The sequence below is a fragment of the Aythya ferina genome (genome assembly GCF_964211825.1).
Source record: "Aythya ferina genome assembly, chromosome: 1".
In the NCBI taxonomy this organism is placed as follows: Eukaryota; Metazoa; Chordata; class Aves; order Anseriformes; family Anatidae; genus Aythya; species Aythya ferina.
This window is the reverse complement of record NC_140296.1, coordinates 78,074,572-78,089,966: the sequence shown is the minus strand read 5'-3', so window position 1 is coordinate 78,089,966 and position 15,395 is coordinate 78,074,572. Positions and strand designations below refer to the sequence as shown.

General features: G+C 38.5%; 1 protein-coding gene across 6 annotated transcripts in view; it reads right to left on the bottom strand.

The window, feature by feature from the left end:
* FRMPD4 (FERM and PDZ domain containing 4) overlaps positions 1–15,395 on the bottom strand; it is a 313,076-nt gene that overhangs the window by 73,010 nt on the left and 224,671 nt on the right. For all 6 annotated transcript variants that reach the window (XM_084507766.1, XM_084507765.1, XM_084507768.1 and 3 more), the window contains exons 3-4: positions 3,079–3,239; positions 727–829 (exon numbers count right to left, since the gene is read on the bottom strand). In XM_084507766.1, the coding sequence (XP_084363892.1) occupies positions 727–829; positions 3,079–3,239 (264 nt within the window). The remainder of the gene's footprint in view (positions 1–726; positions 830–3,078; positions 3,240–15,395) is intronic.

The window sequence follows — 15,395 nt, the reverse complement described above, 5'->3', positions numbered from 1 at the left end:
TATTTAATTTGGAATTACCATTCTTTTTTTTCTATGCAATGTGCTAATACATGTATGTCCTGCTATTTAAAATGCAGTTTGTCAAGCAGATCACGTCATTTTCTCCAACTTGAGCATTTGTCTCTCTCCTTCCTTTCTTCCTTCCTTCTCCATTACAAATTCTGATGCTTTTCCTTTCCTGCATTCTCCAGCCACTCATTTCTCATTTTCTGCTTCATCTCTACAGCCCCCTGCCTGCTCTTCTCATACAACTCACCTATTTGCAAGCTACCCAAACCACTCTTAGTGCTTCCGTACTATCTCTGCTTCTTAGTGCTTCCGTACTATCTCTGCTCTTAAAATTGCCCCAAAACATTTTCTTTCCTCTTTACATACAACAGACCTGAATCAACTTTCTTCATGTAAAAAAAGCAACAGAGTAATAGTGACTGGAGCTGCCTTGCTCCAGAAATTATCTTTTCAAGAACCCATACCAAAAAGAAATGCCAAGAGAATACTATTCCTCTGTGGGTATCCACATATTTTGGAGCTGTTCCAATATCTTCTTATATTCTTGCAGCTACCCGGAGGACATTTCATTTCAATTCTGAAATACTTCACCACTCTTCATTATGACCAAATAATATTATTTTTTCATTTTTCCACCTTCAGAAGGCTGTGTTATCAAATGACCGCACAGGAAATAAGCCACTGGGTTCACAGTTTAAGTGACAGGACATCAAATACCTGACAAGGTCGATGACTCTCTCCCTTGGAGCAGTGCTGACTGGCTCATCATTAATCATTATGATCTGATCCCCTGGTATAAGCTTTCCTTCAGAGGGGCCGCCTGCAGACATATGAAAAAAAGCACAGGTTAGTAGACCATTGGAATTGCATAGGCACCCTCTCTCGTTCATAGACTATGAGTGTTTTTTCTTCAGCTAATGGCATGTTTAGCACTCTTTCTCTGACATTACCAGTATTTCCTCACCAGGAAAATCTTGAAAGCAGATGGCTTAGAAGTTTCTACTAAAGTTACTCAAGTTAAGTTCCAAAATCACACTTAGGCACCTAAAAATAAGGGCTTGATCTTCTGGAGGACCAAAAGGACACACAGACAGTGACCTAATTCACCCTTAAAGGTGTGATCAATCATACTTTATTCATCCCTGATCAATGTTTGTCTGACTTTCCTGTAAGTCCACCCCTGACAAAGACTCCTTTTTCTGTAAATATATGATCCTGTTTAACTGTTAAGATCAGGAAGTCTTTTTTTCCCTGATGTCTTCACCAGATCTTCCTTGTAGCAATACATTATTTCTTGTCCCAGCTAAAGTGGCACTGGAGAACTAGTCCTTGTTCTATAGTCCTGATAGTCCTTCTCATGAAAAATCACTTGCATGTTTGAAAGTCATTCTCAGATCTCTCCTCTGACTTCTCTGTTCTGGGCAAAACAAACCTGTTTCCTTCGATCTTAAGACAGTACGTTTCCACACCTCCATTCTTTGAATCCCTTTTCCTCTGCATTCCTTCTACTTGGTGAACAGAAGTTTTATATAATGTGTTGAAAAGCACTGGCACTGTCAGATGCAGGTATTTAGGATAAGTCTAACTAGGGAATCAAATATACGTACCTCTGTGCTTTGGATTCTGACACTACTAAAATGCATAGTAAGTTTATGTTTTATAAAATGCATATAATATTTTGCTTCCCAGCACAATTACATGCCCAGAAGAGAGTATGACATCACAACTCTTAATCAAAAGATATATGCTCTCTATTCTTTTGCCTTTAAGCTTTGCATTGATGATACATATTAAAAAAAAAAAAAAATCTTAAAATTAAATGTTTCAGTATCAGAAACAATTAATTTAGTGATTATGCTAATGCTGTTCCTCTCCACTATCTGGTTTGAAGACTGGTTCTTCACTTATATATAAATGGAAACAAATCCATGTAGGAGAATGTTATCCTGAACCCATCTTTCCTCCTATTCACTTGGAATACAACACAATAAACACTTTTCCCAAACTGATGGGTAATATAAAATTATATTAAAAATGCTAACTTGGGAGGAGAGAACTGTCTAGTTCAAATATTAGTTACAACACTTGCTTCATCTGAAAGCAACACAAATACAATCAATGCACACATGTGGGTAAATGACATCAGAACTTCGTGCAGTCGATTTTGCCTTTCTCCTGCTCTCTCTGGGAGTTCTGCAGAACATATTGAACTGGAGCAAAGTCAAATCCGCGTCCTTGGCTCCAAGGCGATTTATGTAACAACTGAACTTTTAAGCATAAAAGCCACTATTCAGGAGACTGAGCAGTCCCATACATGCAAAAATACCAAGAGCCTCTATAATTTTCACTCCAGTTAGGCCATTTTGCACATATATTTTGATGAAGTGGTTTTTGCCACTTGATTAAACAGAACCACCTATTAAAAAAGGGGGGGGGGTGAAGGGGAGCAATAGCATCCTCTTTTACAAAAACAAATATAATAGAACTCAAATGTCACCTTTGGAATCTGATGATAGAATGCAAAACATGTAAATTTTAATCTTACAGTTCTGTATACCTCCTGAAAACACTGATTCAATGGCAATGACGGTGAGATCAAACCAATATAAACATAACAGGGAGAAGGCCTTCTTCCCTTGAATGAAGTGGATCAACTGTTTTTTCAGGTAAACAATAGTAATGGCTCAGAGCAACAATGTAAAACTGGCTTTTTGTTAGCATGTTTACATAGGGTTCTAAAAGGAAGGAAACTACTGTGTAATACAAGGCTTAAAATCCTACCGAGTATTTTTGATTACTTTGTCTACCTAAATATTTTAGCAGTACTTACATTCGTAAATGTATTTCATCTCAGTAGATTAAGTCCTCAGCCAGTATAAGTACATGTACAGAATGATTTTTGGTATTCTCAAATAATTTCACTCCATTTGAAGAAAACAAGTGAAGTCAATACAATTTTTTTTGTAATAACACTACAACTATTCTCTCATTTGGCAATCCAGCCAGTATGCGATACTAGATACTGAGACGTGCCAAGTTTGCTTTTGGGGTCAGGTGAGGAAAACATACCTGGTGTTACTGAGCGTACAACAACTGGCTTTTCACTACCAGCCACAAAACCAAATCCTAGCACAGGATCCCTCCTCATTTCCACTTTCCGAGGGGCTGGAGGGGTTATTTGGCAGCTCTCTATTCGAGGGTCTTCAAATGTGGCTGATTGTGTCATGTGACTGTGAAAAAATAAAAAAGATGAAAAAAGGAAAAAAATCATTAAAATATGGTTTTGGTGTATCTACTTGAGCCAAGCAATTTCTGCTACGAAATGAGATGAATACCTGGAATGGTCTCACTGTAAAAACTAAACCACCATCAACTTAATAATTTTCTATTAGATTCTCTTATACATGAAGTAATACCACTGTTGACAGGTCTCTAATGCTAATCAATAGGATCAACCTATAAAGAGGTCCCTCTTTGACAGCATACATTTAATCATACCGCATATATGAAAGAAAAATAACCCAACAATAGCAGCTTTGTCATCTGTACTTGAATTTTTCATCCTTCATTTGTTGGAAGGGAAGAATAATAAAGTGACCTACTCATAATGTAAAACACAGCAATTAGACTCTAGCAGCCTTTTGCAAAATAAAGGAGGCACACATTTAAATTTGGTTTTCTACGATACTAAGTTTCAGAGCTCAGCCCTCTCAGACTACATAAAGCAAAGGTAACAATACATATTTACTCCTTGAGTAAACTCTCCAATGTCACTCCAAACTGTTCCAGGGAAAAAAAAATAAGATTAAAGATATTAAAATTAAGATATTAACAAAATCTTTTCATTAGCAATTTTAGCAATTACTAAAATATCTTAATTTCAGCTTAAATGTTATAGTGAAGTTTACATGTTGCTCCTAGAAGACAAAATTCTCATGGTTGGAGGGAAAATTTTTGATTTCTCAAGAAGAAAATAAAAAAGAAGAAAGCTATCCAATATGACATATCCATAGAAGAGGCCATGGTTTAAAAGTATAGAGACTTCTAAATTAACATTAATAAACACTAGTGCATGCAGACTGAACTGTTCATTGCTTTGCACAGCAGTATACTTTGTGTTTCCCACCAGTGTTGCGATTTCCCCCCTGAATCACTGCTACCAATCCCCAGTGCTGATTACATTGGCAGCCAGACTGCTCCAGTCTCAAACGGTTCAAAATGTCATTAATTGAGCTCAGGTGCTTCAGGAAACCTAGGAAGACATTCATGCTTCCTCATAAGCCTCCACTGGCAGACTTGCCTTGAGAGAGCTGACAAACTGGCACCACCACAGACAAGCAACACCTGGTCAGCTTAGCATGAAGACAGACTTCATCTCATGGCATCAGGTTCTTGCAGTCTTTGACAGAGCTCAAGAGACAGACAGGCGCCCAACCCAAAAAAGCTGCAAAGGACATCAGAGAGGCAGGTGCCTCTGCATCAGTAGACCATATCATCAGCTTGAAAGTTGGCCCAATAAATAAATACTAATATGGAAATCAAGTAATTTTTCTGTGTAACTGTCAATCTTACACGTAACATGTTAACACATGAGAATTAGGGAATGTCCTGTGCAACCAGGATCCTTGCTCTCATCTCTTTTCTCTTTCCATCTTCAAAAACAATTCCCCAGAAACTCCAGACATGCAGTCCTTAAGGAGAAAGATGTCATTTATAGATCTGTTTTCAGCATCAGTGGCATGCAGAAACTTCTCTGATCTTTTCCCAACACATACACCTTTAGCATATTGTGATTTTCCATTCCTTCCATGGTCTTCTATTACTGACGCACAAAACAGCAGAAAAATCTCAGCAAACTCTTAGTGTGAGTTTATTCCTGTGACTAGACTTTTCTAAGGCTTTTCTTCAAAGAAACTGTCTATCACTATCACTAGATTCAGTCTGCCTAAAAGTAAAATGCTGCTTTTTAATACATATGATCAGAGGTAGCAGAAGTTACTTCCTCACAAAAATAGGAGAGAGAATATCTCTGCACTGTCCTAGCATCTGTGTAAGGTGAAATCAGCAAGGAATATATATTTTCTTTTCCTATGTACGAAATCACATCTGATACTTTGTTCTCCTCTCCCTTCTGCTCTTCCAGTTTTTGGTCTTTTTCTATTGTATTCATTCAGAAGAACTGTTAGAAAATGCACATAGTTTCATACACTTCTTCTGTGACATTACCTTCTGTGAAATTACCTTCAGAATGCACAGCCACCCTCCTCCCCGTCAACTCCTGTTATAATTTGGGTTTCTAGATACTCAAACATTTTGTCTTTGACGTGGGAGACTTTCTGAGGTGTCACTGGTATTTCGAAAACTATCTATTTAAACCTGTGAACTTATCTTTTAGGTGACAGCCTTACCAAACTTCCCACAAAGTTAAAACGTTCTATTTAATTACTTCTCCCTAATAGCTGTTTCCATTTTGGTAATTGGGGCACTATGATCTGACACTGTTTCCAGAGAGGAAATGCAGTATTTACAAGCAAGTTGAAAACACTGCTTTAAGTATTTGAGAACTACTTTCCTGCTATTGCACATCCTCTCTTTTCAAGCACTTGTTTAGTCTGGTTTGAAAACTAAACCGGGGAGAGAAAAAGAAACAAGAGCTACGCTTCAGATGAAAAATTCCAGGAACCAACATAAGATCTACTCAAAGAGCAGCTCTGCTGGTGGATGCCTTGCTCCAGCCACTGCAACACCTCGTACTGCAGCAGCATTGTATCAGTTATTCAAAGCCTAAGCAAGAGGATCAGCAAGGAACAGTCTATCAGGATTCTGAGTGGTGCAGCGGGCTTTATTGATTTTTAAGGTTATCCACCTTCAAATACATCAACGAAAAAGGCTCTGCATCTTGTGCTTCCACAGCTTGCTGCATCGGATGTTCTTGTATCACTCAGTGTGTTGGAAGTGTATTTCAAGAGAGCACTAAGATAAACTAATATGATCCTAGATGAGATGAATACTCAAAGCTTTGTGGGATGGTAGGCTGAAAAACCTTTTCCTCCTGTGGCTAGTTTATTACTGAGATGCCATTTGTAGTACTGTATTGGAGATATTTCATCTCCCTCTTAGCTACAGAACATATTGACTCCTGAAGTAAAGAATTAATATTCTTAGTATTCCAAACCAGAATCTAGTAAAGACTCAAAACCAACACCTTGGGGAACCTTACACAGAGCATCACTTAAACAGTTAAGGATCTTATAAGAATACCTTCAACACTGCAGAACTCCCATTTGTTTCAAACAGTAGAAATATATTTAGATGGCATTGTGCCTAGATCATAACTCAGTTGTTTTTTTTTTTTTTTTAATTTATTTTTTTTTCTGAAGGTAAAAAAGAAGAAAAGAAAAAAAGGCTGGAATTTTAAGTATAAGCTCTTCTTTCCCTATACAGAAACACAAGCTAAGCTAAGATCATTTTTTCAAAAAAAGAAACTTATTTCCTACCATTTTCAACAACTGAGATGAGTTCCTGCTTCATAAAAGGCTACCTTCCCTGATATAATCTTATTGTGAATAGTGAGAGACAGCTGCCATTTTTAAGGAAAGTAATTCTCAGAGAATTCCTTGAACAGAAATTTTATATATTCCAAGAGATAAGCCACCAGCTATGGAAAAAAAGAAAAAAAAAGAAAAAGAAAAAAAAAGAAAAAAAACTACCAACTATAGCAAAAAGTGTAATTCCAAGTATTTATACTCAAAAACTCTCTGCAGCACCTATTCCACTCAAAAAAAAAAAAAAAAAAAAAAAAAAGAGGGTAACAGAGAAAAGGAGAGAGAATGTATCTTGCATAAAATTGATGCGTACACACCCACAAAGGGATGTACAGTGAGTGAAAGAGAAAGACAAGTAGCAAAGAAGAAAGTCTTAGGAAACATTGATCAGCTGGCACAAGGCAGCCAGCAACTACAAACACAATGCAGCTGCCTAGAACATTAAGTGGAGCCTAATGTAACAAGTGCATGTCTGAATTCATGCTCAGCAAAGTTTGAGGTATGGTTTAAGGCTGGCACTTTGCTTCTTTGGATCATTAGCTTCATAATGGTTAACTTGTTAATGCTTTCTTTGGAAATCATGTCAGTATTTTCCTCATTCAAAGTACACCATGAATAACCCAAGGAATATCTAAACAAAGACTGCAATTACAATGAGAGCTTGATTTTAATAATGCATATTAGTACTTAAAAGTCACGTATCTTAGCACAATGCTTTTAAATTTTTGGATTTTCTTGTGTCATTCTCTGACATCTGGGGATTAAGTGGGCTAATTCTTAGAGTTTGGTACATGGCTGCTAGGAAAAGCCTGTCCTCAGCAGGCTAAAATATGTTATGCAGGAGTTGGCTACTCCACAGGAAAATGCCTACGAGTCTAAGTATGCTACAAATCTAAAAACTACGACAAGAAGCCAGTGACCTTGATTATGAGATTATTCTGGAAATATGTAACCAAGACACCCGAACTACTTTAGCTCCATTCTGCAATGACATCCGAAAGAGCATAGAAGGTGGTGCCTCAATGCAAGTTTAATATAGCTAGATGTTCACACACACTACATCACCTTAACCATAATAAAACAGTTGTTGCATCATATTATTACAGCATGGAAACAGACTGCATTTTGGTGTTTTATTTTGTATTTCCATATTACAGCTTGCTTCTGTTACTTCAGAGGTTAACACCAGTTCTCACTTTAAGGGTTTTAACCATTAGCTTTGAAATGCCTCTGCTACACGGGTTGATGTAACTACAAAATAGACTCTTGTTTGCAGGGCAGCTGTAATCCTGGTCAATGATGAAGAAGAATCTGTGGAAATGTCAAGCCACTCGTGGACTGATGAGTGGAGGACGGAGATAAGGACTTATTTTAACAAAGGTTTCATTCATAGATAACAGAAACACTTAAAACTGTTGAGTACTGTTAGAAGCCTGTCTTGTTAACTAGGAGGATGTGGAAGATATGTTTTGTGCAGTACAGTTGTGATTTTCACAGAGACCAATGAAATAAGATACCAAGTGAACCTTAATTTGCAACTGTCCACCTGAATCCCTGAGATCACAGGACTGCCCATCCTGCCCCCAAACTACCTCTTGGTTCTTACCCTATTCAGAGCCTCATGTTGTACACTTAAAATTTCCTTTCCAATTGGGAGTTGCAAGTTCAGCTGCAGGTAAAATGGCTTGAGTCTTGAGACAACATTATAGAAACTGATAATAGCAGGAGCCTATTTTATCATTTTTCCCATGATTTGGAAAGACTATCAAAACAGGGAAATTGTTATAGGTGAGCACTTATCAAATACAGAAACTCTGCAGGAGACAATAAATTGATCTTCAATGATTTATCTCAGCTAGTAGCTAAACATGAAAAATAATCTTCTTTTCTTTCCTGTTTCCTCAGGTTTCTGGCACCTCTCAGTACATCCCAAGTTAATTTATTTTCTCCAAGAAATCCCACAAGAATTATTAAGAACTACTATATGTGTCAAAATCATCCATCAAGTGTATCTGTTTTCTACTTGGAACTGACACTTTAGAAAAGAAGTGCCCAAATAGTTATTGTATTGTTAAGTAAAATTGCTGCTCCTGCAGAGAATCTGGTGGTTTGGCAAACTCTTCTTTTGCTCCATTTTTGCAGCAAACTGAGTAGTCACTCACAGCTCAAAAGTGCATTTAGATATATTCAACAGACTAAAGTTGAATTTCGAGCTGTTCAGAAAGGAGCTAACTTTTGACATATAAGAAAACAACTTTACCTTCCCTACATTTTCACTGGTTTTGTGCAGGTGTGTATGTTGAGAAGTCAATATCACAGGCATGAAATATAACTGGGAAGATTTATCAGAACTTTTTTTTTTTTTTTCTTATTTTATTTTTTTCTTTTAGGACTGTTTTTCTGCCCTGGTGTCAATTTTATTTTTTTCATAAGCTTCTTCAGCAGTTAAATCCTCTGAAGTCAGGTCATTTTATAGCACCCTAGAAAATGTTGGCATATGCCATCTGGATGAACATATGGTAAAAATGTAATTAGAAAGAAAAAGGTTTGCCGGTTTCAGAAGAAGTTGGTGACAGCATTTTGATAAAATTGGATACAGGGAAATCTGACACGTAAAAATTTTCAAAATCCACTCTTCCTTTACTGCTGGGCATGATGTGCAATCTAAAGCACGACAGAATGAAGCAAAATCACAGTGAATAAAACTGACATGAATACAAATTTACAGGGATATAAAGATTTATGCTCAGCTTCAGGCAGGCACTGTGAGAAATACACAAAGTATATTTTACAATGACAATTAGCACTTCATATTAAAGGATATTACATGTGCAGTATGTGAGTTCTTCTGCTGTGCATATACCACATATGAATGCTACATACTGGGAATAAAAAATTATTTACCTCAGTCCCACAAAGACATGGAAATAGGCCTCAAACCCCAGCTGCAGGCTAGCAGTTGTCTGAGTATTGTTCCTACAGACTGCCAGAGAGGTGTGATCCAATTTTCTTTTTTTTTTTTTTTCTTTTTTTTTTTTTTCTCTCAAGATGGCCACAAGCATTTATTTCTAAAGCTCCTTTCACCACGAGTTCTGAGTTTCCTGCCTGCTGTAGTGGGATGAGGCTTTTGAGGCAGCAGCCAAATAGCAGAAATCACACAAAAACATCTCAGTGAAAATTGGCCATGGCCAAGAAAGGGCCACAGAGGATGGCAAGGAAAGATAGGTAGGAAGATGCAGATAAGAGTTATGGATATCACGAGATGAGGTACAGAAAAACAACAAAAAAAGAACACTCTCCAATGGGGGGGGAAAAAAAAAAAAAGGCTTTCAATACTTGATTACATTAGAAAAAAATCTTAACATTCTTTCACAAAGGGAAACAATAGGAGCTCCCAGCAACACTGGCCACATGAACGCTAGAATTGCCTGCTCTGTAGGCAGAGCATGATGCCAGCCTCTGCTTTCCTTGCTGACTGAAATGCAAAACCAAGATCTCTGCACCAGTGCTGAGTATATCTAAACTGCACCCGTACACATATGGCATGTAACACGCTTACAGCCTGCCTTGATATGTAATTATGCTGCCACACACTGCACTGAATGGCATTTCTGCATCCAGTTTTTCTCCCAGCAACCTCTTCCACCAGAGCGAAGCTTCCTTCACCAGAGATGCTCTCAGACCGAATGGAAGGAAATTCAGGGGCCACCTCTGTGGGATTAATCAGGCTTTCATAGCCAAAGTAAGCTCACAAATTATTGGGTGGCAAAAACTGTGGCTGAAGAGTCAACTGAAAACAACTCCAGGGCGAGCCTCATGCTGGGGCTACATGGGCACAGGGCAATCACACTGCAGGAGGACACAGGGCAGCACAAATGGCCAGGTGGCTGTCAGCTGATTGTGCCGAGGGCCCCAAATGCACCATCACCTCAGCCTTGCCTTTTCCCAGAACAGAGATTTAGCCTCACCCCCCACCCCAGCACCAAGTCACTGGCATGTGCCTCCTGGAAGGAGCCTTTCTGCACAGCAGCTGTGGTGCACACAGCACCGGCTCACGGTGCAGCTCACGGGGGCAGGAGGTTTGCTCACCTGCCTGGCCGAGGTCCCACGTGCGCTATGTTAGAAATGAGAATTACTGGCACTCCTCCAAGGAAGCACTTTCTCACACCTGCTGGAGTAGGTCCAGAAGGACATCTTGTTTTTTTCCACAAAAGGCATTTTTCTTTACGTGAGTGGAGCGACTCCATTTAGAACAGCAAACTACACCGAGGCCTTTAAAGATGAACCGAAATGTAGCTTTTCATTATTTTCTACACATGCATCAATAAACCCTGTTACAACTAAAGGCATAGCGAAGGGAAAAGAAGATTTACTGAACTGCAAATACACAATAAATTAATTTGGACTGAAGGTGTCCTCTGGAAAACAGAGTGAACAATTCCTATTTGTCCTGCTTTTGGCAGGTTTCACTCTAAGTAGATGAACAGTAATCTGTGGGTTCCTGCCTAGCCGAGCTCTGCAGCAAACGGCATGGACCTACGCCGAGCACCGCAGGCGTTTCTCATTCAGCAGGGAGAGGAACTGCGATCCCCAGCTCCACGTGAACAATTTGCCTAACTGAAATGTTAAAAAAAGAAAGGGGGAGGAGAAGCACCCTGAAAATAGCTTTTCATGTGCTGATTAGATTAGGAAAGCTCCTGACTAAAAGAAAACTGGTCTGGTTTATTGCTGATGAAATTAGACTTGCTCTGACATGCACATGTCAGTCTCCATAAACCCTAAGTGAGGGTGCCCTGATAATGTACTGAGATGACAGACCCCAGATTTAGATGTGCCTGCTGTAACCTCTGGTACAGCTGGGCCTAGCATGAACACACAGATGAAATATCAAAGCATGCTTCAACAGCCTTGTACCCCCCTAACTCCTCTTTTCCTGCACCCAGGAGTGGGGAGGGAAAGCAATGTGAAAGGCTGGCAGTGTGGGAATAACTGATAATTCCCACCAGTGAACGCCAGGAAGCAAATCACGAAGAGGAAATGCACTCATTAATTCTGTAATCAGTTATTTTCCCCTTTTAAAAGGGAAAGCAAGGAGAAAGTATCCAATGCCGCTCTAACCCTATTCCATTCTCCAAAAGACCTTGCAAGGAGATGATCTTTTCAGAGACTGAAAGCTTCAGGTCCTTCAGACAAAAAGAAGCAGAAAAGTCCTGAGCCAAGGGAGCTAGCAGAAAGTGACTAACCAAAATCTTTTTTTAATCAATCACTGTTTGCAGCTATGGCAGCACCATATGGAGTGAAGGCTAGCAGCAACTCAGTACAGTTATGAGTGTATATAGGCAAGCACTTACAACAGAAATAAAACCTATTTGTTTATCCTGTGAACTTGATTTTCCTCATTCCTTCAACAACTGAACTGATGAGCAGGTCACCGAAAAAGTTCTGGATTATCTACTTATTTCCTTTCTTTTCCAGTACACATTTGGAAGGTTTTTGAACCAAAGCTGGCCCTCTCAATAGTATCACAAACTGATTGTTTTATCTACTGCATCTCCAGCAAAATGTAGCCTTTCTCAGGTGAAAACCAAGCTCCAGCTGTAAGAGCCATCAGGTGAAAGTAGCAACATACAAGTTAGTCACATCTGTAGACAGCAAGTGGGTACTCAGTACTGCACTGCAGCTGTTTAGTTTATCCACAACCATATATTTAAAGGTTCATGGATATAAACTATATCATGATGGGTACCACTCTGCTCTCACAAACAGGTTTGACTTCAGCAAAGAGCAGCCCAGCAGCCCAGTTAGAAAAGTGAGCATCATTCAGGTGCACACAGGGGGAGGTAATCCTTAAGTCAGTACAAGAAGCTGCCTCAAGTTTCACATGCAGGGTATGAATTCACATCACTGGAGAGCCAAGCACAGAGGTTAGAAAGTTACTGTGCTTTTGTGAAGAAGTCCAACTACTACACAGAAGCAAAGAGTGCAAAAAAGCTTATCATTCTTTGGCTACCAGAGATAAATGACTTTATGTAAAACAACCAAGGTGCACAGAATGAATTTGAAAGCTTTTTGTAACTCCAAAAACCTCCAAATCAAGTCTTCCTGTAACACAGTCTGTCTTCACAGTCAATCTTCAAAGCAAATCTAATGGTGTAACAACTCTGGAGAAGGCCTCCAGGACAGAGTGGAAGAAGAGAAACGATCTCCTCCGTCCCCCTTTCTTTTAACAGCATACAAATATACAGGATTACTCTTCTTGACTGCTAATTTGGTAGTGTGCCATTGCAACTCCTTGGTAAATGCAAAATGAGAAAGTGAAATTAATTGAATTAATCTAGAATGACAGATTGCACTGATGGGAGGTGAGGCTGCCAGATAGAGCTGTCATGTGAAAATTAAACTTGGGATACAGAAAGAAGAAAAAAATCAGGTATATTTTATCTCCTTTTCCCTGTTAAGTTATTCCCTATACCTGAGCACAACATGGCTGAATGATTTTTGGGGCTTACTTTTTCTTTTCAAAGTAAATAACTCGCCTTTCTAAATGAGAGCACTTCTAGCTCCACAGGCTATTTTACAGACCTTAAAATTAGGGGTGCTGGTGATCATATTTCAACTTCATTACATCCAAGGAGCTTTTGCTAATGTCTGTGGGTAATTTCTATTTACCTGTGTATAAGAACAAGTACTCAACTACTACTCCATTAAATTTGACAGTGTGTATATAAGCTTTATTAAAGATGGCATGCAAGTTAAAGATCAGACTACTGATGTACCTGATGAACAAAAAACATTGCCTCCTTGCATTCATAACTGCCAGCTAGCTTATTCAAACAGCAAAGGAGCAGAAAAGCAAAATTAGCTGTTTCAAAACAGACCCCTTGGGTGGGTTGAAGGGGGTTAACACCTACCCATTCAGAAGAAGATGGTTCATACAGAAACCCCCCATTTACGTTTACAGAATAAGGTTGAATATAAGTGTCATTTACTGTGACCTTGGATATAAATAAACAAATAAAAAGGAAATGATAATGGAAGTTTTAGTCATGCTGGTCCGAACATCAAATGTTCACCTCAAGAAGTCCTAATTCATTGTAAATGGAAAGAAATTAGACACTGGACAGTAGAAACTCTTATAAGGCAGGAAAATGAAATGTGCCAGAATTGGAGTTCAGACGCTGTGGAATGAAGGTCCACAGATGTCTTGGTGAAACATTGACATCAAAGTGTAAGAAAGTGAAAGAAGATGCTACATTAGAGACTTACACACTCTTGAAAAGAGTGTGTAAGCAGGCAAGTCTGGACGCTGGGATGAAGGCTAGGATGGCTTTGCACCAGGAAAGTCTCTCAGAAGGCAGTGGCTGAATTGTATAACAGACTAACAAACACTGACCGAAAATCTGACATGCAAACCAGGAATTTAATGATCCAATTAATTATCAACCAGTATCTAACCCAACTTTAGTAATATTACTACTACACCTCATATATATGAGATGACTGATACGTTTTTATACAAATATTTATTATGTCATCTGTTATCTTAGCCAAACTTTTTGTTCACTCTAGTGATTTCTAACAGGAATTATAATTTTAGGTGAAATGTCTGTGAAGCTTAGTAAGCTGGGATGGTGCTCTCTTCCCACAGAGGAAAACAAACCTTTATCACTTCTAAAAGAAAACTAGAAATGAATAGGCACCATGAGCTGTATAACTCTTGGCTACACAGCAACACCCACAGAGTAGTGTCATCAGCAGAGAAAAATGGTAAATCCAGAGAAAAAAGGTATTTTGAGACATATTCTCTCTTAACACTGCATGTTACTCTACTACTATTTGTCACCTATCATAAATATATATATATATTTTTTAATGAGAAATTTGCTGTTATGAGAAGGTGGTAACAAATTACTTAATTGAAGAGGAATTAAATTTGTTCTACAATTTTTGCAGCACATATTGCTTCATGATTTTCTCTTTTCCTATAGAAAATAATACAGAGGGAAATCTTACAAGGTTTCTAAATAGGCATTTAATTTTGATGTGGCAGAAATATGAAGATTTCAATGCAGCATTTTTGCATTTTAAAAAGAGCACATAAATCTCAAGTTTAATTATCATCACATTATAATTGGCACAATCTTATGAAAAATGCAGCCTTTATACGTATAATAAACCCTTAACAAAGACTGTAAGACAGTTAAGTGTCATAAATATGCTTAATGTCAGAGCTTTCCACAATTAATTCTACTGATAGACGATTAACTCCTACAAGCTTCACCTTTAAACTCTGATCAACATCTTTAAGTAATCTATAAAAACAACATGCCATTCTGCACAGCCTTGAAAACTCACTTGTCCCTTTAATTGCAGCTGAGGGCACCACAAAAGGAGTTACGGTCACAACCAGCCCCATTGGGTCTGACAGGAGCATAAATACAGAGCGCAACCAAAGTATGTGTTACCGACACCTGCAAGAGCTCCAGCACTCCAGAAGACCTGCCCCTCCTGTACAACAGTGAGTTGTTGTCCTAAAAACCTATCACATTTACATTTTTCAGCTAATTCCATACAACAATCCCTACTTTGCGGTTCAGAACAATTCTGCAGATTGTTTGCTCTTTAATGAAGTAATGAACATATCACTCTCTCCTGGAAGCCAAAAGCTGTTGGCCTCTGCAAAATGCAACCCCATGAAAAAAAAATAATTAAAGGCCTTTAAAGTATCAGAATTGACATGGTACAAGCAATATTTTGGGAACATTCATTTTTCAAGGACTGGTACATTCCTAACACTAAATACGGTGCTAGAACTGAGAGTTTCTGACCAGCTAGAACTGG